The sequence below is a fragment of the Sander vitreus genome, chromosome 7 (assembly GCF_031162955.1).
Source record: "Sander vitreus isolate 19-12246 chromosome 7, sanVit1, whole genome shotgun sequence".
NCBI classification, from domain to species: domain Eukaryota; kingdom Metazoa; phylum Chordata; class Actinopteri; order Perciformes; family Percidae; genus Sander; species Sander vitreus.
Window position 1 is genome coordinate 24,409,190 of NC_135861.1, and position 26,322 is coordinate 24,435,511.

The window sequence follows — 26,322 nt, forward strand, 5'->3', positions numbered from 1 at the left end:
GACTGAGTGGTCACATATTGGTACATCAACCAAAGACTAATGCAATGAAAAACATGTAACAAAAGAAACAAATTTGCATTTAGGGGGACATAAAACTATATTACACTGAAAGTACTTTTTAAATTACCCAGTACATATTAAATAATTACAGGGTACAAATAGCTGTATCATGAAGAGGAGACAAAATAAGGTGTGGCATTTAAACTCAGCTAATAAACTTTAAAATATAAAATATATTTTACTTTTACAATGAAGTAATTTACATTCCAGTATTTATTAATTTAAAAACATAAACTTAACATCTAAAAGTAGAATTTACCATGCAATTTCCCAAAGCCATTTTGTAAACACATTTCATTTGACAGGGACAGTGCTCACTAGACAACAGCAGAGTTAGCTCAACAGGCTAATTTACATCTGTTGTCCCTGGCCAGTTTTAAATGGCAACCTAAAATTTTGTAAAAACAGATGTAATTCACTTCAATATCAACACTGTTGCTCCATTGTTCCTTGTACAATAGTAATTTTGTACTTCTGTACCATAATTGATAAATAGACTAAATAATAATAAAAAAAAATACTTGCAGTGAAAATTGTCTCGTCCCCCACCTCCCTCCCCACACACACACACACACACACACACACACACACACACACACACACACACACACACACACACACACACACACACACACACACACACACACACACACACACACACACACACAGTGTTTTTACCCCCTTTGATCCCCAGCCTTTCTTCCCTTCTAGGGCCTACTACATAGACTTATTGTTATAAATAATTCCAATGTAATTTGTGGCCTGTAATCTAAAGTGTTACCAAATGTATTGTTATTTTTTCTGGTTTACGATCATGCTGTTTGGTTTTGATATAATTTTATTAGATTTAGATATAACATCTTAATACTTTGTTTATTAGGCTATACAGTATAGCCTAATAACATGTTTAATATGGAACCTAGGAAGTATTGTCATGGAAACAACTAATGAGCATCCCAATAAACCGATATTATATGACACAATAATGACTCCAGAAATGAAATATTGAGTACAATGGACATACTGTGCCCCATATGGACAATGTAAGACTTTTGGAGATAACACAAAATCCAGTGTGATAAGGGCAGAATAAAAAAGGGACACATATTGTGCGTTGAGGCCTGTCATATCACAGACAAAACACTTTATAATAAATAATATTTATGTAGGCTATATTGTATAGTCGGCACACACAGCCTTCAGGCCATCACACTTAATTATTATGAGGATTCAGTGGGAATCAGGCCGGCCGGCAGCTGCTGGATGAGAGGCAGAGGGAAGGAGGGAGGGAGTGAGGGAAGGAGGGAGGAGATGCGGGGCTTGTTCACATAATAGCCGGCGGGTGAAGGCGTGGTAAGTGTGGCTCAGTACGAGGCGAGTGTGCGCGCTACAGTAGTACCGGAGGATGAACATGGATCGCGGCTCTACAGCGGCTCCCCTCCCTGGCAAAAGCAGCTGGGGAGAAAGCTGAACTGGAGGTGATCAATATGCCGGGGAAGCTACACCTTATCGATACGTAAACCAGATAAAGGGAGTGCAAAGGTAAGGCGATATATATGATGTGATGGAGCAGATTCAACCCGCCCCAGAGAGCTGTGGGGAGACAAAGTAGACCGAGGCATGGGCGCGTGTGATCCGGGGACAGAGAGCATCAATGGAAATTACAACAGCATGGGTTTGGCTCTCTGCAGCGACCGGCGTGTTTCCTTACTAAAACTAGGAGGAGTGAGGTTTTATTTGACACACATGTCTTAGTCATGGGGCTCAGGTGGAAACCACCCAATACACAATACTACAGTAGCCCACAGTAGCACATTCATTGTTCTCCCTGCACAGTGGAAACTGGCCCTGAGGTGGGCTAGTCTCATTATAGGATGCTGTGGACAATACTGCTGTTTGTAGTGGATATGAGATGGTATTAGAGGTGTTTAAGTAAAAGAAAAGTGGTCTATGAGCTATTCTGGACTGACTGAATGTAATATGGAGAAGCAGGCTGTATATTAGCCTACATTGATTTACTGTAGGTAGTGTGACTTGGTGAATATTAAACAAAATGCTAGATGAATCACCATTTACCCTTTTGCAGCACTGTGAACTATGCTTTGCCAAAGCATTACCTAATTTTTATGTTTTTTTTGGTAAATCATTTTGTGCACAATTATAATTTTGTTTTGTTTTGAAGTGTATGTGATTTGTGACTATGGTGAGAATTGATGACCCAGGCCAAGCCTGTAAGTCATTGTTAAAAGGACATTAGTTGTTATAGTTTGAATGCAGGTAGGCCAAGGTATCGTCCTTGTTACGTCATGATTTTTCGTTTAAATTTAATGTTCTGGAGCACTGTTTTTACTTCACTGGCGAAAAACAAGGATAAGCCCCGCAAAGGTTAACACTGACATGCAGATGTTATCTCTGAGTTGAAGGAAGAGACGCATGTCTGTGTGTATTTAAAGCATCAGGCATTGTAAACAGGAACTACTGTGATAGTCGTGTCTACATGACACACGTGACCAGCGTGAAACTTTGTCGCTTCTCCTATTTGTTGGAGAGGATGTCCTGTGTCATTTATCACACAGTCTGTCAACGTTTTTGAGGGACTTTCTGACCAACTCTTTGACAGGGTCACTTAAGTCATATTTCCGGTTAACTCTTTCAATACATGAAACAGAATCGGTCAAAACTCAGCACACCATTAAATATATGTATATATTTTTTCTTGAAACATCCTCACTTGTTTGTCAATTTGAGAGCCTTAAGAGGCAGTTGTTTGATGCTGCTGAGAAATGTCTCAGCGCTCGGTTGGCAAACGTCTGTTTAGGAATCAAAGCTTCCTGAGACTTTCTGAGAAATGTGCTAAAGACAGAGAGGGAAAGAGATCTATTTTTGGACAGGCAAGTAATCTTGTATTCATACACTTTACACAGAGGGAGTGAATCTGATATATATAATAATGTGAAAGCCGAGCAGCATCACTGAAGTGAAACAGGTTGGCAGGGGAGGAGAACATAGGCCCTGTTTACATGACAACGCGAGGGTGAAAACGACAAAATATTTCATCAGATGTGCCTTTCGTTTAGACGGCCTTTTTTTGAGGGGCTTAAAAACGCAAAAAAGTGAAACCACCCTCCAGAGTGGAAATCTTAAAAACGCTCCACCGTCGCGTTCCCGTCTAAAGGGTAAAAACGCAAAAGTCTGCTCCGATCTGCTCACCGTGGCACCCCATATTTTAATACATCAAAATATAGAGATTACTCGCCCATGGCCACTCGGCCACTGGGTAATCCACAGCCTGCCTATACTTGGTCCAGATGGCTTTCAGCTTTGATGATATCTGACTTCTACAGATAGCGTCTTTCTAGTGTGGCTATGACGTCCCTCCAGGTACAGGATACTGCTGAAGAAATTCGGTCCATATGCCTATATATTTTGACTGGCAGGACTCCCAGTCCACGCCCTGTTGTGCCTTTGTGGCTTTGTAATCTAAGGTTGTTTGGAGCAATAACTCCACCTCCTCGTCAGTCCAGACAAAGTTGTCAGCTTTTGTTGTTCGCTTTGCCATGTTTTGGTTTCGCGCTACTAGGGAGAGGAGAGGGAGAGAGGAGGAGGAGAGGGAGAGAAGTAGAAGGAAGGTTCTATGCAGGCGCGCAGACTTGGTGGTGTTGTGTGGCAGTGCTTCACACTACCACCTAGCCGCCTGGTGTGTATACTACATTGAATTTCACACACTTTTACGTTACCATATGCACACAGATTTCCCCCCCAAAACGCTTGTCTAAACGCAGAATTAAAAGTGAGAACGCAATGCCACTTTTGCGATTTCTCTTCAGATCGTTTCTGTCTAAACATAGCCATAGTTAGAACATAGTCTTACTGCTAAATCCAGTCTCAACATATCATCGGATCCTTGCCATTTGCTTTCAGTGAAGGTAAAGACAACAAATATAACTTGATTTACAGCACTGTGAATATTGCTCTGATAATGATGATTTTCACTGGGCTGCAGACACTCTTGTACTTCATCCAGGTCTTGAAATTTGGTCCATGTTCCATTTTTTTCCACCCATTCACATTCGTGCTTCAGTGCCTCATCCCTGAGCTCTGCAGAAAGTCACTGCAGTTCCGTGTAATGAAACTGCAGTTTTGTGATGTCATGAGTGTCAGTGGGGACAGCTGTGATACCCAGAGAATGAGGGCAACTGGTGCTAAAGCTCTTACAATTGCTTTTAAGTCTGTGTCAGTCCTATGCTCTGTTGTGTGCTTTGCAGGTATTTCTTTTCTGTGCTGAGATGCTGCAGTCACAGTGTGAGGCTTTTAAAATATATATATGTAACCTGAGCATCTTCATCTGTAAGAACTCTGATCAATAAAGGTTGAGTTTTTTTTGTACGTGATACAGAAACACATTTGTCTTGGATCCAGGAATACATTTATATAAACAAGAAATTCTACATCTTAGATCATTTTGTTTAAACTCAAGATATCCCAACAAACACAGATCTGTTCCCAACATGATGAACCCATTGAACAAAAAACTTCATGAACTTTTCAGCACCACCTTCATGTTGGTATGCTAACATGCTAAACTAAGGTGGTGAACATGGGAAACATTATACCTGCTAAGCGAGTATGTTAGCATTGCCACTGTTAGCATGCTGACGTAAGCATTTGGCTCAAAGCATCTGGATCTGGGACAAATGCACATTTTGAATTTCTCTGTAAATACTATTACAGGTTTGAAGAAAAAACAAATAGGTGCTGCTGCACCATTGGTCAAGAAACTTGGTGTTGTTGAAGTATAAAGGACTGTCCAGCTTACTTTTAATGGTAGTCCATGGTATTGATTGGCAGTCTTAAAAACCATCAGAGGCCCTCTGATAGTATAATAATAATAATAATAATAATAATATTATAATCCTTTTATTAATAAATGGATAACCAATGCGTTTTGACTCAAAGGGTCTTCATCATACCAGACCCTTTGAGTTGAAACACGTTTGTCATCCATATATCAAGATTGCCAACCAATACCATGGACAATAAAATAAAATAAAAGTAAGCTTATTCTCTCTACTACAGGTTTGTTGGGATTTCACTGAGCAGTGTCATATTATTAGTCATATCACATTTTAGCCTTAACATCATGAATAAAAATGCAAACACCTTTTCCCTTTCTTTACCCATTATGTAGCTTTTCTTAGTTTGAACACACAGTTACAATCCCTCAAGGTTAGCTCTCACGACAGCAGCTGAAATTCTGTGACTTCAATCATTATGTTGCTATCGGGAAAAAAACAACAACACATGGGGATGGAAACTTTTATTTGAATTCAAATGAATATATCACAAATGCTAACTTGATTATTTGTGCTAATTTCACTAGCATTACGGCCCTACGGTGACTAATGGAAGCAGATTTGACCGCTATTGTCACTGCTAATACAATATTGTGGTCCATGCTGCTACTTGGCAGTTGTAGGGCAGCCATGAGAAAATATATCACAATGTCCTTCTGCTTTTGTAGACGTCCTTTTTCGGGGTGAGAATAAGAACTTGCACTGCATAATGACGTCATTCAACTGAATCACTCTTCTGTGATGCAGCCTGCCCTGTCTATTACAGATATGCTGTGCTATAAAAACAAATTAATATTTCTTCCAGGTTCTAATTTCTCCATAATATCCTGAGCCTCATTGTGTTCATGAATTTTCCGGATATCACAAAGAGCCAGACTGGTTCTCTTTGGGAGATGACGCTAGACAGATACCTTTTTGACCGCTGACAACATGAGTCATGATGAGATATCAGATGTGGTTTCAGATAATCCTGTGCTGAATCCTTCAGCCCACAACCTCAGTAAGCAGGGCTTCTCGCTGTGTACTCAGAGTGTTCTGAGCAGTTTTGGCTTTGGTGTTTTTATTTCTTTATTTTGCACTGCCAATACACCTACTAATTTAGCATCATGTCTGTGGGATTTCTTTAGGAGAGTAAAGACTTTCTTGTCATAATGTAAGACCAAAAAGAAAATGAAGAAATCACTTATTACTTACTGTATAACCTTTTGGAATCCATGTAATGAAGTCATCGTCAATCATGTAGGTCTTTGTGTTGTTACCAGTCAGGGTCAGAGGTCAGCTACATTATCATAACATTATGGAGGAACTGTAAAATCTCATGTACAACACAGAACTTAGTGTGTTTCCCTTTACCGCCAGTGTATTGTGTCACTTGATGTTAGGGTTTGGCATTTTGTCTTTGTCTTAATGGGTGAATCCAGTTACTACTTTTACCAGTGTATTGTTGTACTTGGCCTTTCAAGAAATCTAAACAAAAATAGTTTGGGACTGTATGAACTATAATTGATTGCAGTGGGTGTATTCAAACGTGTAAGCATGTAGCATTAATGTAAGCATAAAGAGCAGACACTGACTTGTGTGTGTGTGATACCAGCCTTCATCAATAATGCATGAAAATGGGAAACTGAGATAAGACGGGCTGCAGTCTGGACATGACATTTAACCAGTGTGACGTATTATACGCTGACAGCCAGTTCACTCAGACATCAGAGACATTTTCGTGTTACCTAACTGTGCAACTTTCAAGCTTGATATTTGTTGGTGAAGATGAGAATTAACAGTGTTATTTTGTCCATGCTTTTGTCTGCTCATTATCAGAAAGATTTACATCTCTACATCTTACCAGCTTATGTCTTATTGCACTGAACATGGTTATTCTTGTTTCTTGGTGAAGGAGGTCACATGTGCACCTTCTCCATGTCTCCGCTGGTGTGTTTCACTGTAGCACGCTATAACAAGCTGTCTATATGCCAACCTCAGACTCCAGAGTAGAGCCAAACCCACACCCTGCAATGCTTGTCTTAACCCCACAGGGTCCAAGGCCTGCCTTTTATTGTGGTTGAATAGGTTGGGTTGACTAAGCAGTGTTGTCTGCTGTGCTGTGACAAACACACAGACATCATGAGATGACAAATGAATATATTTAGGTTTTTAGCAGTTGTTAATAGAGCTGCAATGATAAGCTGATCAATCGATCAACATAAAGTAACTATTTTGACACTATTTTCAACACAAATACTAAATATTTGCTGGTTCCAGCTTATCCGATGTGAGGTTTCACTACTTCCTTTCGTTGTCTTATGTGAACTTCATATCTTTAAGTTTTGGGCTGCATGGGCAAGCTATTTTGAAGTGGGGTTTCCAGCATATTGTGATGAGTATTTTTCACTATCTTTGGACAATCAGGGATGCAAATAATCATACGTTGCAGCCCTAGTTGCTAGTGTGTGCATCGCTGATTATAGTTTATTCTTGATTATTATCCACCAGTTTTAAATCACAGCCTGTACTGGAGACTTGTGTGTGTTGTGACAGAGAAACTGCTGGGTTAGTCAGGGTTGTTGGGCTGCACTGTCAGATATAAATAGCAGTTCTTGTAGTGATTATAGCTCTCAAATGATTAATAGCGTACAGTAGATTTCTAAAAATCACAGTGCCTCCTCCCACTCACTTCATCTATATTGCAAGTACAAGTCATCCCAGCTGAATATGACTCTTGTCTGCTGAGCTTATAACTGCTTATGAACATTCCTCAGTGGCACATGCTTGTTTAAGAGGCCATTTTCTCCAACTTCTTCTCCACATAGAAAATAATAATCCCTGCACCATCTAGTGGCCAGTGCCTTTATTATACATGCCAGGCTGGAGTCATGTCATGCTTATAACAGAGACAAATTGTGTGACCCAATCCTGATGCAGTCATAACTAAATCAGTCTCAAATCAATGTAATAATACTCCTGGTGATTGTCACACACTCCAAGTTAATTGAATTTATTGAATATGCACTTTTAATTTAAATCATGACAGGGAATTTATGACTGTGGCAAAAAGACACATTATTCAGAGGCTGTAATTGACAAAGTGCTCGTTAAAACATTACAGATGGTGTGCTTTAAAGAAGTGACCGGGTGTGTCCCATCCCATTCAGGAAACAGGGCAATTTGTTTAATCATTTGTTAGTGCAATCACTTGAGAAATTAATAAATGAAAAGTAGAGTGGGTGTAAAGTGAAGCCTCTTTGAGTTGTTTTAATCACTTTAGTGCCTCTTTTATCAAATCACAGAGACACTTGATATCCAGATTCAGAGCAATTCAGCCACAGAATAGCACACAACAAGTGAAATAAAATGTCTCAGTAAATTCAGCAGAGAAAATAGACATGCTTAACCACTTTATATTGGCCACTTATGGTTCCTGTCTGACCCCTATTGTTTGTATTAAGAATCACTAAACCCTAAAGTGTGGTCAGGAGTCTGACCCAGCCTGGCCTCATTCAATCAGCTGTTAAGGCTACACCGTATAAGCTGCCGCTGCACACAGCCAAGGCCTGGCTGCTTAGTCAAGAACCTGGATGGAACAAGTTGCCGGTTAATTCTGAACTTTTCACAACAATTTCATGGTCTGGATCCAAGAGGAGACTCTTATTAAAGGATGATGTCTGGTCAAGGATGCATCCACACCTGCCCTCTCCCCGGAGAGGTCTACCAGGTACAGCAGCTGCTCAGTTCACTCCGAGAAGTTGTCATCAGCCTCATTCTGTCAGATGAGTAGGGTGTTGAATCTTTCTGAAGTATATATTTTTCAGTTTGTGAGCAGGTTTTGTTGTGTAACTGGTTAACCTCAATCTGTCATTTTTACCGGCTATTTGATTTATCGAGCGTACAGCGCTTTCAGTGTCTCTCAGTAGATCAAGCAGATTCTGTGATGAGAAGCTTTGTTTGAAGGGCATCCTGGTCAAAATGATCTTGCACAAACAAACATTTAATTTTTATCTTGTGGGCACAAGTATCAAAGAACTTGATTTAATGGATGCAGGGTTTAGTCAGAATGTAGTCTATAGCTTCGACGGTCCACTTCCGCGATTGCTCTGTTGCCGACGGAAATTCCGCCAGATTTCACTCATTTAGGCCGGCTATCCGTTGCCTTGGGCTTCCTTTGTGTTGGCATTCTAAATTCTGGTCGATTTATGAGGACTATGGTTAACCTTTTCTCAGATCTCTGCAGGGTAAATCCAGACAGCTAGCTAGATTATCTGTCCAGTCTGAGTTTACTGTTGCACGACTAAAACAACTTTTGAACGTACACATGTTCTTCCCGAGACTATTTTGCAGAGGCGCTGTTGCGCTGTTGCTCTGTATGGCGCTTGTGATTGGTTTAAAGAAATGCCAATAAACCAGAGCACGTTTTTCTCCCATCCCGGAATGCTGTGTGGACTAGCTAGACGTCTGGCAAAGCGAGACTAGTCAGAATCTGATATGAGGTTGTAGTTTACTGCTATAAGCAGTTGCATGTTACTGACAAAATGTAGTATCAAAGTAAATGTACTCATTGAATTGTTATAGTATTGCATATTATGTTATTTAACTTTAATGGTTGCATTCATGTCTGATTATATTTGAATTACTTTATATATTGTTAGGTAGTTTAATCTGTAGAAATGCACATTTTATATACCATCATATGTTTTGTATGTGAAATGTTAATATGCAAAGTAACTACAGCTATCAAATAAATGTAGTGTAGCAAACAGTAAAAATTACAATTTTTCCCACTGAAATATAGTGGACTAGAAGTTGTAGTAATAATTAGGGCTGCACGATATGAGGAAAATATCTAATTGCAAATATTTTTACTGATATTGCGATTGTGATACACGATATTGGAGGGAATGATCATTTTGGTGATTTTTGCGAGGATCTGTACCAAAAGAAGATTTTTTCTTTAGTCTGTAGGATACAATTTGTAGGCCGGGACGTCTCTGCAGCACCACAATACTTAATTTAGAATGGTTTGACACATATTTTGCCTTTAGCAAATATTGCATCCCTTTGCGATTTGGATATTGCACTAGTCCATATTGCGATTTCAATGAAATTGCAATTAATTGTGCAGCCCTAGTAATAATAGAACATTACGTGAGTAAATGTACTTATTACATTCCACTGGATAATTCTTAACTCGAATGTTGGAAAGGCAGATAGACTGAAGGAGTACAAGTTCAATGTGAAAGGTTCAAAATGGAACAATCCTTTTTTTGGTTACAATGGCAACAAATCCTTGAGACAATAGTTTTATTGTCATTAACGATGTCAGTGTGTTTTTTCCCCCTGTATTTACCACCAAGGCTTTTGCTTGTTTAGACATAGTAACATTATTTAAAACTCTTTAGATACAAGACACAGGCCTTATGTGCCTACAGCTATAGTTGTAATAACATTACCAACACATGATGTAATTGTGTCTTGTGACGATAAATAGCTTGCAATCTGTGTCTCAAGCGGTCATAAGCTTTGAACTTCCTCTTTCTTTTCCCTGCAGATGACCGAGGGCAGACTGTGCCAAGTGCAGCTGCTGGATGACAGGAAGCTAGAGCTGCTGGTTCAGGTATGACTGCTGCTGACTTAAAGCGGCTGTAATTCATAATTTTATCATTACAATGGATCAACTGGTTATGTGAAAGGGGTTGCTGGTAATTATCAACCCATGAAAATTATCACCTCTGCAGTTCCCCTCAGCTCGTATGTGCGTCTTTCAGCTCATTGTTTCTTTTTTCTGGCTCTAACTGTACTGTTATCGTTCACTCTCATTGCGTTGTTTTTTGTTGTTGTTGTTTTCAGCCAAAAAGCTCTAAAAAAACTACTTTACACTACCTGCTCAGTATCAAATGGCAGGCAGACGGTCAGAAACTAACTGATGAACATAGTGAAACATTTAGCAGCTAAAGAGCCAGATATTTCCTTCAAGAGTTGGTGGCAACCAAACCAGAGCTGAAAGGAGAGTGAATATTGGACTTTATTCATCAAAATAAATGCTAATATTGCTCTCTATCTGCTGGATGGGTAAATAAGCAACTTTTTACCTGAGAAGTTCACATCTTGTTTCCTCTGCCCCCAAGTGACCCAAAAAAATCTGTTATTGCAGGTTTAAAAATAATGTAAATATTATGCAGTATGTCTGTGGCATGTTTTTAGTGGGAACGTATTACAAAATTTATAAAAAGGGTTGGAAGGGAGGTATGTTTCCACCTTCACATTCTCCCAAATACATGTGGGCAGTATGTTAACTTAGTGAGAAGACAACTCTTCAGCGGCATGACTTGGGTTAAGTCCCTTAGTATGTGAGCTGTTGAAGTGTCCTTGAGCACAACACTAAATCTTCACTCCAGTGCTGCAGTCTGCTCTCTAGTTGATCTTTGAGTCTTACTTCTCTTTTGAGGGATGTAAGCAACAGAGAAAATAATTTCCTCAAGTATCTGTGACACATTTACCAATTATTTTACTCTGGATGTTTACCTAATATTTTGAATTACAGTAGGTTTCCAACTAAATCTAAATCTTCTTCCACAGCCTAAGCTGCTGTCGTACGAACTCCTCGACTTGGTTTCCTCCCACTTCAACCTCAAAGAGAAGGAATTCTTTGGACTCGCATTTTATGATGACAAGTATGTAAATAGTTAGGTTTATTTTTTGTTCAATGGTCTGCATATTTGTGTGTGTGTGTGTGTGTGTGTGTGTGTGTGTGTGTGTGTGTGTGTGTGTAAAATACAGCTTTCTGATGCTTCAGTCTGTGTGCTTTTGCAGTGGTCAACGTAAGTGGCTGCAGATGGACCGCAGAGTTCTTGAACACGACTTTTCGAAGAAGTCCGGGCCCATTGCCCTCAACTTCCTGGTCAGGTAATAATTAATTTTTCTCATGCAAATCACAAGATCTCCAGCAGGGAGCACTACTTTGTTGACATGGAGTATATCTTTTAGCTGTTAACAAAATGTCCAGGGTCCTATAACGATTGTCTTGAATGTATAACTGTTGGCTGAAAAAGCTTTGGCTGTGGAGTGTCTTACTGGTGGTTTTCAGGCTTTTGCACATCATCATAAACTGTCACACCTCACACTGCTTATGGAAGTATTCACTAGGAAGAGAAAAGTGCAACTTGAGGATTTCCTACAATAAGCAGCAATAATACATTGACAAGGTATCTGTTTAACCTTTACATTGTTGTGTGTGCATCTGCTTGTATCCTTCATCCTTCAGGTTTTATGTAGAAAACATAACACAGCTTAAGGACATCATAACGGTGGAGTTATTCTTCCTGAATGCAAAATCTGCTGTCTACAATGTAAGTGTTTTTCTCTTGTTCTTGAAGTAATAAAACGTAATGCGGCTAGTTGTTTTTGTTTTCAGCAACTCCCTGATGATACACTGTCTCTGGACCCTTGCAGCTCAGCAGACAATGCCTGCAGGGCTCAGTCACTCTGCTGGCTGGAATGTAAAGTAGACAGTCTAAGAACATTGTAAAAGAGTTAATTCGCAGAGGTTATTGTAGGGCAACACAGAAAAGATTCTATGTTTAGATCTAGAAAGTGTTCTTCACATGGAAGACATTGTCTGCATCCTGCTCAATTTTTTCCTAATTGATCTATTGTGTCTCTCAGGGGATTATAGAAGTGGAAAGTGAGAACGTCTTCAAATTAGCTGCCAATGCTTTGCAGGTTAGTGCTTTCAATAGCCTCATATACATTAATTGCTGCATCTAAAATCCCTTTAAAGCATGTCATCTGATAAGATGTTTGTTTTTTTCCCTAGGAGGCGAAGGGAGACTATACAAGGTAAGTTCATATATTATCAGCTAGGTAAGAAGTATTTAACAGCGGCAGGACAAGTTAATAGGAAGCTTTTAGGTCACAACGAAAATCAATGGCAGTGCTATGTGAGGTTTACCACAGACTGCTGAGAAGCTTGCACCAGGCAGCTAATGAATCTCATAGTGCTGATAGAAGCCAAATTTTGCAGAGCAGAGGCACCTTTACATTGCAGAGAGCAACTATTATCTGTGTTTAACAGAACTGCCTTTCTGGCCCATATGTGTAGTGTTCAGAGGGAATACTGCAGGTCTTTGTGCAGGTCAACACCTGGTTTTGACCAGCTGATGAAGTAAGATGGTTCAGGAATACAGACATCTTTGTTCATATGAGTAAATTCTTTATTACGGTAGCTGTCAGGGCTGTAACTACCACTCAGGACAATAAGATCATGTCTGTGTATTTCTTCTGGGATTTTGTGGGGATTTCAGCAACTCTGGGAGTTTACAATCTACAATTTAAGACCCACTCATTTATAGGCTAATTTCAGAAGTTTTTTTTAGACTCAGTAGATTTACATTTGAGTGCTGGTAGGCCAAAGAAAATAAAGGATTCAGTTTTTCACCAGAATTGTGTTCCTGGCAATGTAGAAAATAAAATGTAAACAAAATGCAATTGATTGTCGTGGAAGAAGTTTTCAGATCTTAAATAATAGTTGCAAAAATAACTCTGTATTATCTACAAAATACACATGCAAGGACTTGTTATGCAGAATGGGCCCTTTAGTGTTGGCGCAGCTGTTTGAGATTTCATTTAATGTTGGGCAGTTATTTTTAGCACCCTTAATATTATTAAAGCAACTCCAGCTGTCAGATAAATGCACTGAAGGCAAAAGTTCACAATTTGCTTCTGAAATATAGTGGAGTAGAAGTATAAAGTTGCAGAATATTAAAATGCTCAAGTACCTCAAAATTGTACTTTCAGACAGTAATTTCTTGAGTAAATGTACTTAACTGACAAAAACTGTATAAAATCAAAGAAGTGCAGTTATGATATTGTCCTGTCAACTTCCAACACTGTTATCACAACTATTTGTCTTGTCTGTTTCAGTGATGAAAACACTAGAGGAGAGTTGAAGAAACTACCAACTCTTCCCACCAAAGTACTCAAGGAACACCCATCACTTGCATACTGGTACGCTTACAAGAAAAGCTTGTTTGAAATCTTGCCTACACTAATGAATTGTAAGTCATGCAGGCCTGTAGACTTGACTTTATCACGAAAGCAAGATGCAGTACAGAATATGGATGATTCATATTACATGCAGTGGCTGGTGTAGTTTTATGCATGAAGTTAGCTTCAGTTAGGTAGCTGAAAAGGCTGGTGCTCTCCATGTTTAGCTAGCAGCATTTTCAGTTAGGCTAGCTAGCCTCTACACAGTGTGTGCCAAGACCAAAAAATAAGAAAAAGAAAATATATAAACACTGTAGAAGAGTAAAATAAATTAGGTTTGAATTTAATTAATCAATGGATGGGCAGTCAAGGAAAAACTTCAAATAAAAGGCTTTTTGTTTTAGTAACAAATTGATTGGTGCTTAGTAAAAGTATAAAGATATTGTTTTTAATTATTTAACTAAAAAGTATAATTTTTTGATGTATTCAGTGACATTTATGATAACCTTTTACTACATCTAGTCAGTTACGGAGCTACATACACATACAGAACACACAACAGAATGGCTTGTACATCTGTTTAAAGCGTAAAACAGTGTCTTCTTTATGTGACATTGCAGTGAGGATCGAGTAATTGAACATTACAAACAGCTGAAAGGAGTCTCCCGAGGACAGGCCATTGTGCAGTAAGTACTGAAGACAAATGTGGATTTGCTGCAAATGGTTCAACACTAGTAATTAGAAGATGAATGCTATTAAGCTTTAGGTCCATTTATCTTCCTCTCACCTATATTGGCCCTCCCTTCTCTCCGTCTCTCTCTCCGGCACTCCTTTTCTCATCATCTGAGAGAAATCAATAGCTCCTCTTCAGCTGCAGAAATCAAATTCCCATTTATATCTTTTTACATTTCCAAGGTAAACCACATGCAGATGTTGAAAAAAAAACAGCTGCTGGTTTTAATAAAAACTGTTTTTGTTCTAGGTATTTGACGTTAGTGGAATCCTTGCCCACGTATGGCGTGCATTATTATGAAGTAAAGGTACGTCTTCTGCTGTGATTAATGGGGAATGACAGCTGTAGCACCTGAAACTGAGTCAACCATCAAGCTGTGTTCTTGCCACACAGGATAAACAAGGGATCCCGTGGTGGCTTGGAATCAGCTATAAGGGCATCGGCCAGTATGACCTGCAGGATAAATTAAAACCTCGAAAGGTAAACATTTCTTGCTGCTCTTTCTCTAAAATGGCTGCTGCTATTTCTCTGCTCCACTAATCTGACTATGGACATGAATGCACAGGGGTAAGGATTGCTGCTGTTGCACATAGCGTGGTGATTCACCAGCCTCATTCAAGCATTATCCATTTCACTCCAACAAAGGCTGGGCTGCAGCTGCTGCAGCAGACGAGGCCAGACTTGAAAAATTGGAGCAAAATCTCAGTCTAGAGAGCTCTGGCAGTTTGCCTTAATGCGGTTAGTTTTGTATAAAGTCTGCGAGAATCATACATACAATATGATCCTGCTTTTCCTGTTTCATTAGTGTTGTATTTAGGGTGTGAGTTGAGAGAACCACCCATGTGAGTGATCCATCAGCTATGTTGTCCAGTCTGTGACTCCGGTATCTGCAGGGTGCAGACATGCAGCGCAGTGCTGATATAGAAGAGGAGGAAAGTTCAAAACAATTACATTAATATACTGGCACTGTCGGCCTGTTCAAACCTGGTAATCGCTCCACATGATGCAATTCATCTTTGCCTGCTGCGTTCCAAAATGTTGTGCAAGCAGCTGACCGTGTGCAGGCAGCGGCGTTGGTCTGGAGAGGAGAAGAAGGAGTGAGCTGGTGATGTCAAAGGGAAAGGGGCTGGATTTGGGGCGTTATAATGCAGGTTCTGAGAATACCTGAGGAGACATCTCTGGAGCTGACAGGAGGAGGAACAAAGTATGGGTTTGTGTTGACAGCAAAGTCAGGGAGGATTTAATAACTTAAGAAACGGGACCTGTGGACATCTATTATACTGGTAAGATTGGATACTTCACTTCTTTGTTTGTTTGGAAGTTACTGTATACTGCAAAACTCAGCTTTTGTTCATAAATAACATGTATGTGTATGTTTATTTAAAAAAAGAAAAATTCTCAATAAATTCCTAAAATGATATACATATATTTGTAATAGTAAAGCTGGATTTTTGCCGCTCCTTGTTACTGAGTAACATGTGGCAGCATTGTAATACAAAATACTCCCCCAAGCAACCACATGTAGTATCCCTTTTCACTGCGCTGTCTGTGTCTAATTCGGATCGTGTCCAGACACACAGTGAGTCACTGACCCAAATAGATTGTTCATATCTGGCTGTTGTCAGTGAGCACCTGGGTGATACAGGGATGGACGTGATGAGCCATGGAAAGTGTTGCGTACTGCGATAAGTCTTTGTGTAATGTCCCCTTGTGGCATTCTTAGCTTTCTAACACCTGCATTATTGCAGACTTGGCATGCCAGGACGCCCAGACTGTAATGACAGTTCATGTTACAGCCTGGCTTTTTGTTTTCTAATGACTGTGACTGAAATGTGCAAGCCAAAACACCTGCGCTACTAATCTTTTTTTCTAATCGTTTATGTGATGTCAGTTATGATGGTCATGGCAGTATTTTGGAATAAAAACATTGATTGAAGACACAAATGGACATGTTAAAGCCATTATTCTGGCCATATACTGCTGCTCATCTCTCTGCATTTCAGGTTGTGAATTACAGAGCATAATATCAATTTCCCTAATCGACTATTTCTAATTTCTATCCCCAGCTTTATCAGTGGAAGCAGCTGGAAAACTTGTACTTCCGAGAGAAGAAATTTGCTGTAGAAGTTAATGATCCACACAGGTGAGCAGCAGGAGAGATTCTTCTTTGTTAACCGATTATTTAGTTATTTAAATTTTTTTTATCGTGCTTACAGTTGCTTAGCCTATAATTTAGTCTCTCTCGTTTCAGCATTTATCTTAAGATTCACATCACTGTTGCTTTTGTTTGAATTACCGGTATGTTAAAAATCTCTATCTCAACCCCCGGTTTTGATTTCTTGTGTGTTTCTTGCAACAGGAGAGCAGTAACCAAGCGGACCTTTGGGCAGACGGGCTTACTCATCCACACATGGTATGCCAGCCATTCTCTGATCAAAACCATTTGGGTCATGGCTATTAGCCAGCACCAGTTCTACTTGGACAGAAAGCAAACCAAAGTAAGTGTCAGTCTACATTACTTTTAATACTTACTTTTAATACCATCCACTAATCTGTGTTGTACATTTTTTTTGGAATTCTTTTAGACTAAATTAGGAATAGCAAGAAGTGTGGAGGAAATTGCCATGGATCTCACAGAGCACGGAGGAGCAAAAATACACAGACTGGGAGACACAGGCCTGAAGAATAACTTCATAACTGCCAGCAATGGCAGCCTGGTGTCTACAGGTTGGTTATAACTATTCCAGTTCATGAAGCAAGTGTCTATTAAGTTCATGTTTTTATAATAATCATTATTTCAGATCATATTAATGCGCCCAAATATCTCTGACTAAGCTATGAAGGATAAACACTGAGCTGTTTGTTTGAATTAAAAAAGTAAAGGTGGCAAGATGAAAAGTCAGCTCACAGTATCACATAGATGTCATTTTTAGGTGTATGCAAGAATAGTAAGAATATTGTTTTCACAGGTTCAGCAGACTCTGAAATGAGTGAAGAGCAGAAGAAAGAGAAACTCTCTGAACTGAGGAAAAAAGAGCAGGAGATCCAAGATATTTTGGCCAAGAAAACAAAAGAACTGAAGAAGATTTGCCTGAGAGAGGCGGTGAGAAATCATTTTGTATACACTTTTTTTCTCCATTGGTGCTTCATTTTGCAAAGCACATATATGTCTCTTTTCAGGCACATTCAGTCAGCTGATTTCCCATTATTTAGATGAATGGTTTTCTGCTGTTGCGTTCACTTTAAAGTGCTTTAGGGGAGCTAAAAGTATTTATATGGGACTTATTGTTTTGTGTTTTTCAGGAGCTAACTGGCAAGCTGCCAAAAGAGTATCCCCTCTCTTCAGGTGAAAGACCACCGCATGTCAGACGGAGAGTTGGCACTGCTTTCAAGTTAGATGACCTTTTCCCCTACAATGAGGTCTGTATTATTCTGTTTGTCTGTATCATGTATGTTAAAGTTGATATATTTCACTTTTGGGGTTTAAAGGATGCATTTGGTGATATTTTATTTTCATATTGTTGTCAACAAATGCCACATAAAGATCACAACCAACAATGAATTGATCAACAATCAAATATCTTATTCCTCTGTGCCATAGAGCTCAATTGTTGTCTATGAACTGGAGCACTGTAGTTTATGTTGAGTTGATCCCACATACACTGTTCTGGTGCTGCAACAAGGCCTATTTGTTAGCGCATCAAATCTGCAGCTGAAAATAGTCCCCAATTGTAGTAGTTATGCTTGTTTGAGTAACAATAGCCAAAGAGTACAGTGTAGGAAATTCTGGAACCTTTTCGAAAAATCAAACTATAAACATTTTTTATATCCATTTTTAAAGATTTAGCACTTCAGTAGCAACCAACTGGCTTGTGCCACAGTGTACGGAAGTCAGAAAATATTAAGTGACACTGTTGGTTTTGGTCTTTTGATGGAATTTGTTGATATTAACAAAAATATAGAACATCACCAGCCTTGTCCTTATCAGTAAGTGTACTCAGCTACTAACTAACGAAACAAAGACATGACAGTATTGTATCTATAGTGTATTTAAAAATATCATCAACGGGTGCCCAGCTAGCTCAGTTGGTAGAGCAGGCGCCCATATATAGAGGTTTACTCCTCAACGCAGCGGGCCTGGGTTTGACTCCGACCTGCGTCCCTTTGCTGCATGTTATTCCCCCTCTCTCTCCCCTTTAATTTCTTCAGCTGTCCTGTCGAATAAAGGCCTAAAAATACCCAAAACATAATCTTAAAAATATATATCATCAATAACGTCAATTTGACATGAAGATCTAATCAGATTATTTCTTTAACACATTTTTAAATGAATAGGAAAAACATCTGACAATAGCAGTTACTTTTATGATTAAGCTACAATATGTGCAGCAGAGTTCTTATTACTTACGGTACACTTATCTCTGGCGACGTGCTGCTTGTGTTTTGCTGCAGGATCCCTTCCTGAGGAACCTGGAGAGCAGATTTGCCCTGCAGCGAAAGATTGTGGAGGCGGCTAAGAAGCTCGCAAATGAGCCAGAACTGTGCAAAACAGTGAAGAAGAAGAGGAGGAGAAACTGTTTGGATGCCATGCAAAAATTCCAGCAGATAGAGGATGAGATGAACCAGTATAGAATTAAGAAAGGGAAAACGCCCACACAGCGGGCCTCAGTGATCATTGCAGGTATGGCGCAGGTTAACCGGTGTTACTGGATTATCATTTAATTATATTCACAGTAAACGTGTTATTTTCTCTTTCTCCAGATGAACTCATCCGTTCAGACTGTAGCTCGCTGTCTAGTCTCCCACTGGATGATGGTGAGTGAGACTGACCTGCTGTAACAATTATCATTATGACTACTTTTGAATTAATGAGTGCCAGTATTTTTTCTTTGTATTCAGATGACTCAGACGGTGTCAGTCAGAGGCCACGGTCACGGTCGGTCCAAGGTTCCCCTCAGCTCAGTCCGATGAGATCGCTGGGAGCAGAATATGATGTGGAAAGACGAAAGGGATCGCCGAGGGAAAATCACCAAAACAAGAACCACAGCAGGTGAGGAAACAGATTTCCTGCCTCTGTCTACTGTGAAGTATAACTTATTTCACAACGTTTGATTTTATTGAAAAGCTGTTGTTGTTGAATGAAGCAATTATTTCATGTTTTGGCAGAGTCCATGATATTTGCTGTGTCATGCGGCCTCATTCCTTTCCTCACATCTCATCTCATCCCCTTTTTTCCTTTTTCTTTTTTTCCGTCCTCTCCACTCCCTTTTAGATTAGCTTTTGAAGGCCAGGATGCATCCCACTACTACCAGAATGCAAGAGAGGTGTCCTCCACCCACAGTAGTCCCTATAAAACCCTTCCCAGACATAGAGATCCACGCAGCATGCCTCCCACCCCGGTTATGACCCGCAATGCCTACAGCAGCAGCCAGCTCAGGTGTGATCCGCTGCATTACCAACCCAATATCTTTCCTTCTCCCCAACATTCACTTCACTTCAACCTAATCCCCACTTCTCTCCAACCTAATAACCTTTAACCAAAGCTCCCATACAAATCCTTAACATTTATTTTAACTAATAAATCCAGAAATATTATCCCATGACTGATTTTGTTCTCTTAGGAGACAGTTTAAAAGTTGTGTTCTTGTTGCAGGTCGGAGGGGTCTCCTCATAGCTTCAGGCATCGCAGCGGGAGTCTGGAGTCGCAGCCCCAGCAAAGAAAAGACACAGACTCCGAGAAGCCCGTCTTTATGTTGTCACCAGCCCACCGCAGCAACAGCACAGAGGTGTTAGAGGATTGCTCGTCCTACACCAGCCAGTCCAGTCTGGACAACTGCGGGGCGGCCAACTCCCACTACAGTACACTGGACTCCCGAACCTCAACCATGCATCGTCTCCACAGGAAGGTGGAAGTGTATGGAAATACTGGGAGTATGCCCAACTTGGTCCAGCACCATTCTGGTTGTAGTTATTCATGTGAGACCTCACCACACTATGCACCCAGTGCCTACTACGTCGCCGGCTACCCCTGCCCGGACATGGAGCCTTACTCCAATGGTGCCTATGTGTATGAGAATGAAGTAGAAGGCCATTACAACGTCAACCCTTCCTACCAAATAAATGGGTATCATGGACATGACAGATTCAGGAATTACAGCAGTGACCGGGCAGATAGTCTTTCCCAGAATCCCTACGCAACAGTGAGGCCGCCGCGGAACAGAGAGGGGCCCAGGAATGAGCTGTTGGCCAAGAACATGCAGAAGGCCCTGGTGGCGGAGCATCTAAAAGGCTGGTACCACCGAAGCAGGGGCCCCAGGGAGGGAGGGAGGGAGATGGTGGCTGGATATGACTTCGACAGCGGCTCTCAGCTCAGCCTGGGCTACCAGACCATGCCAGCAGCCTTCAGCCACTCCAGCAGAACCACTTCCTTTTCATCAGGTGAGATAATGTCCTTCATCAGTTTGAAAAAGTCAAGTCAAATGTATTGGTGTATGGAAAATCTCCCAAGAAAAATATATATATATATATATATATATATATATATTATATATAATATATATATAGGGCTGGGCGATATGGAAAAAATATGGAAAAAATCAAATATCACAATATTTTTGACCAAATACCTCAATATCAATACCGCAACGATACTGTAGTTTTGACTATTGGTACTTTCACAAAATATTTACACAATGGGATTTTTGATAAATAATCATCAGTAATGTGGATATAATGACTAACTGGATAAAGGCAAATAATAGAACAGTTACAACAGTCTGGTAAGTTTAGAAAATGACATCACTTTACTGTAATGCAGCCTTTAAATTACGATATTACGATATCCAAAATCTAAGACGATATCTAGTCTCATATCACGATATCGATATAATATCGATATATTGCCCAGCTCTATATATATATATATATATATATATATATCCACGATGTTCCACTTCCGGGATTGCTCCGTGCCATCGAAATTCCCCAGGATGTCCCGCAGCCTTGTGTTGAATTTTAATATATATATATATATATATATATATATATATATATATATATATATATATATATATATATATTTATATATATATATATATATATATATATATATATATATTTATATATATATCCACGATGTTCCACTTCCGGGATTGCTCCGGTGCCGCCGGAAATTCCCCAGGATGTCCCGCAGCCTTGTGTTGGAATTTTAAACTCCAGTCTATGGTTACCTGCTCCTCCCCCAATGTGAGTTTTCTGTTGCACGACTAAAACAACTTTTGAACGTACACGTTCCACCAAATAAAGTTCCTTCCTGAGGAGATTTTGCAGCGGCACCGTTGCTCCGTCCGGCACTTAGCGCCACCCATGACGATTGTGATTTGTTTAAAGAAATGCCAATAAACCAGAGCACGTTTTTCTCCCATCCCGGAATGCAGTGTGGACTAGCTAGACCCTCCTCCACAGCACCGTGGTGGAGGAAAGTCTGGCAATGCGAGACTATTAATCACATAATAGATTTTTTTACCATATCTAATTCTCCCTCACTCTGAATTCCTACACCACACCTTAAAGAGCTGCTAATCTATCCAAGACATGTTTATGAGGGTTTTAGTGGAGAGTGTAACTTGCTGTGTCCAAAGCTTTTCCAGGCTGCCAAGAATAGAAGTCTGGGAGAAAGCCCCACTTTGTGCCTCTGATGTATTCCTGTTAGATTCACATAGTCACAGTCAGTCATTACAGTCACTGAGCAAAACATTTTGTTTTCGGAAAGATAAATGCTTGGTGGTTGACTTGGTGGTTCCAGAATTTTCAAAGACTCCTCTAACCCTCTGGATTTAAAAAAGTTTGTGTCTGCTGCACGGATTTTTAACCTGTTTCCCAAGTTGTGACACGATTTCTTAAACCAGGTAGCCGGAAATAACATATCTCTTATCTCATTTTAGTCAATATAGACAGAGTTGATGATAAGTAATTGGTTTATATTGTCCAAAGTAGTGTATAATTTCTGGCTATCATTAGTGTTTGGATTAGGAAATTGAGTCACAATTTAGGGAAAGGGATTGAAACCTTTATTGCGTAACCTTTTTATATTAACAAACGTCTGTTTCATTCAAGCCATTGCCAAATGAGTTTGAATGAAATGAGCAAAATCGAGTGACGATAATTACCTCTTCTGAAGAGTCCATCATGTTTTCAACTGCCTGGAGGAGGGGTGGGGATGATGTGCGATCACGGAAGGCTTGTATCATGGGGATGCGCACAATTTTGTTGTCATTACATAGAATTCCTCATGGGAGCGACAGAAATACACACTACAGCTTGAAAGTCGTTCTTATTGAATGTAATAGTGAGATATGAGATGCCCAAACTGGTACTTGTAATTTATTAAAATGTGTATTAAAAGGTTTAATTAAATATAAATAAATTGGTACAAAAAGAAACAAAAAAGGTTTTGCAAGTTTGTAAGTCTATATCATAAATTTGTGAAATTCCAATGTAAAGTGGCAGTAACTGTAATAACATATTGCCATATAATGTGAAGGGTAATTGTTTGTTTCGCATTAGTGATGTTTAGCTGGACTTAAGAGTGCTTCCAATAACAACAATTACTATTGCGTTGCACGCCAACATCAGCTGAGTATTTTTGCTTTTGTCTTGTTTGCAGTGTCCTCAGTGGAAAGCACAGGAAACTGGCGCAACCAGCTGGCAGTCGGCCTGACCGAGTACGATACACCCGACACACCTCAGTACCCACACCTTGCGGCACCTGCTTCTCCGTACAACCGCAGTCCCTCACACAGCAGGTGAGTGCTACTGTACAGTTCACTAAATCTCCACACTGAGCTGTGGATGCACAAGAAAGTGAGCCAATCACAGACAATTGGGGGTTGTTCTTTCAGTTTAATTATTTCATTATTATTATTTATTAATTATTATATACATTTTAAGGAATTTTAGATAAAGTCTGGTTGAGGATACAATAATTAGCCTGCTAATGTCCCGTGTCGATGCTCAGTGCGAGGTCAATGCCACTCCTGTTTCCTGTAATGCATGTTGCAGTCTAAGGCCTTTGTTTTGTGTGCAGCTCTGCCTGTCTGTCTGGATAAAACATCACTTTGTATTTCCCTGCATTTGTAAGAAAGAGCTGTGCTTGTCTGACCTGAAGCTATTTCGCTACTAACAAATCTAACCACGAGGACCTTCTCTTTTTCTTCCTACCTTTCCTCCTGCCTTTCTTGACTTATGATTATTGCTCATGTGTGCAGATTTCCTCCAGAAAACAAAGTGTCCGACACAATGCCTAAAAAATCAGAGTCAGTTGAGGTGGTTGGCTCTGAGGCCACTAGTACAGATGAACCGTCAGACAACCACTCTAGCACTTAAGGGTGAGACCAAACACAGCAGGCTGCTTTGTGTCGTGTTGCCACGCTACTTTTGACATCCCATCTTCATCTGTGTGTCACTTCTGTATAGCTTATTTAATGAAATCATCCATATTTTCATATTGTGGTCAGCTGGTTTCTTCATGCACATAGCATCACTTTTGTATTTGTACAAAAATATTCCACTCATTATCTTGATGATCTTGCACCTGAGAGGACATGCCTTAAAGTTGTTTATCACACATTCAGAAAGTAAAAAGACTAATGGTATATGTCCATTGCCAGCGTCATTTCCACGCTTCCCATTCATTATATATTTTTTTTTTTTATGGGACCAGCAATGCAATTCATTTTGGTAGTGTCGCAGGGACTTTGGAGAATGGGGCGTTGAGTCACCTGCTCCTTCGCATAAAGTTAAATCCAGGCAACTTTATGCAAATGAGCAGCGGCTGGCTCGGCTCAACGCCTCTCAAAAACTGATGACAATCTTTTAAACTGACCGTTATCGATCTGAAATGAAGACAGATGCAGCAACTGCATAGCATAGCCTATTTATCACATAAGATGTTTTCAGAAACGTGTTTCGGTGAACTATTTTCGTAAAATAAGAGAGCAGAGCAGTGCTTTGAGCTAAATGCTAACATCAACATGCAAACATGTTCACATTAACAATGCTAACCTGCTGATGTTTAGCGGTTATACTGTTTACCATGGTCACCATTTTAGCTTAGTATATTAGCATGCTAACATTTGCTAATTAGCTAAACAAATAATACAGCTGAGTCTTATGGGAATGTAATTCTATCTAAATATTGGACAAATAAACTTTTTGAGCTGATGTTGGTGCCAGATGAAAAGTCATGGCTCACCAAAGTTATAACATTTCAACCTGAAGGGAACACCACGAATGTCCAAATTCTTGGCAATCCATCTATAGTTGTCAAGACATTTCTCTAAACTGAAAATGTCAACCTCATGGTGGCACTAGTGGAAAAGTCAGGAGGGTTTCATCTGCCAGGGAATATGAATGTTTGAATCAAATTTCATGGCAATCCATCCTATAACTGAAACATTTCAGTCTGGACCAAAGTGGTGGGCCGACCAACTAACATTGCAATACCGCAGCTAGCTGCTAAAAAGTAGGCTAATAAAAGTTTCCATTTACTCCATGAGGCCGAAATCATGTTGCATGCCTTCACAAAGTAATGTGGACTTTTTGGTGTATTGCAATTCCATTTCCATTCCTCAGTTTTTTAGGTTCAGTCATTTGTTCCTTGTTCTCAAACAGTTGAACTACAGTTGATTTGACATATTATTGTCTCACTGTCTGTACAGATTTTACCTGGATGGAAGCTATATGAGCATCCGCTGAAAAGGACCAAACCAAATTTTGGCACAAACAAAGCCATGGCCAGCAGCACATGACGGGGGTGAAGTTAAAACACACATAGGCTGTACACAAACATTTGTTGCTGCCATAACCCTGTCTTGGGAGATGTTCTGTCTGTTAGTTTTTTTGTTGGCAAAGTCTATGTGTACGCTGTCCTCATGTTAAAGTAACCTCTGAACACAGTGATGACACTCTTGAATGACTTTCCCATGTGCCTTGGATTGGAAGAATTGTACAGGCAGATGAGAATGTGTCAAGGAACTTTAAGATGTTGCACAACCACACTGGATTCAAACCCTTTTGTGTTTTAAAGATGAAAAATTAGGCAAAAGAGAGTGTTTTTACTGAAATCCAACTCTGTGTATTTTAGCAGGAACTAGCTACTGCCTTATACAAAACAGTAGGTTATAGAATAACAATGTTTTTCACCACTTTCATCCCAGTAAATATATAACATCCAAATTGAAAACAAAGCTTGAACAATGTTCACAATGTGAAAGTACAAGAACTGAATTGATCAATCATTAGAGCAGACTGTGTATTTGATGACTATCCATTTCTTCCTTTCGTTAAACTTTTAATCAGAAAATGTTCTGTCAGTATTGTTTATAGAACCATTTGTATTTGTCGGTGGCGTAATGTGTTTTAAATTGCATGGTAAGAATATAATTTTTTTTGATAACTTCTTTTTATATTAACAGAAGGCCACTGCCGTAAAAAAAAACACATATTCAAGTCTCATTGTTTGTTTTCTCACACATCTGTACAGTGATGTGACGTTATATGTTGTTAGATGTTGTCATAAAATATTTTCCACTGGGAACCAGGATGTGAATAAATACATGTGTGACACATAGACGGCTGTTGTCACTTTCTTTGAGAGGCTTGTGTGGCTGGTAAAAAACCGCTTCGGGTTCTGTTATTGAATAC

At 39.7% G+C, this 26,322-nt stretch overlaps 1 protein-coding gene across 2 annotated transcripts; it reads left to right on the top strand.

Annotated features, from left to right (window-relative positions):
* Positions 1-1,430: 1,430 nt before the first annotated feature.
* On the top strand, positions 1,431-26,248 carry frmd4bb (FERM domain containing 4Bb). Of its 2 annotated transcripts, XM_078255519.1 has the most exons (23): positions 1,433-1,602; positions 10,453-10,518; positions 11,481-11,575; positions 11,715-11,807; positions 12,166-12,250; positions 12,567-12,623; positions 12,718-12,740; positions 13,824-13,907; positions 14,507-14,572; positions 14,869-14,926; positions 15,013-15,099; positions 16,686-16,762; positions 16,979-17,117; positions 17,205-17,346; positions 17,589-17,722; positions 17,923-18,039; positions 19,072-19,300; positions 19,381-19,434; positions 19,519-19,669; positions 19,892-20,056; positions 20,273-21,057; positions 23,285-23,423; positions 25,338-26,248. In XM_078255519.1, exons 2-23 carry the CDS (start codon positions 10,453-10,455, stop codon positions 25,372-25,374), a joined length of 2,883 nt encoding a protein of 960 aa, XP_078111645.1. In that variant the 5' UTR covers positions 1,433-1,602; the 3' UTR covers positions 25,375-26,248. The 2 variants fall into 2 exon arrangements, with proteins under 2 accessions (XP_078111646.1, XP_078111645.1); XM_078255520.1 differs by lacking the exon at positions 19,892-20,056 and having other exon boundaries at positions 1,431-1,602.
* The last annotated feature ends 74 nt before the right edge of the window (positions 26,249-26,322 follow it).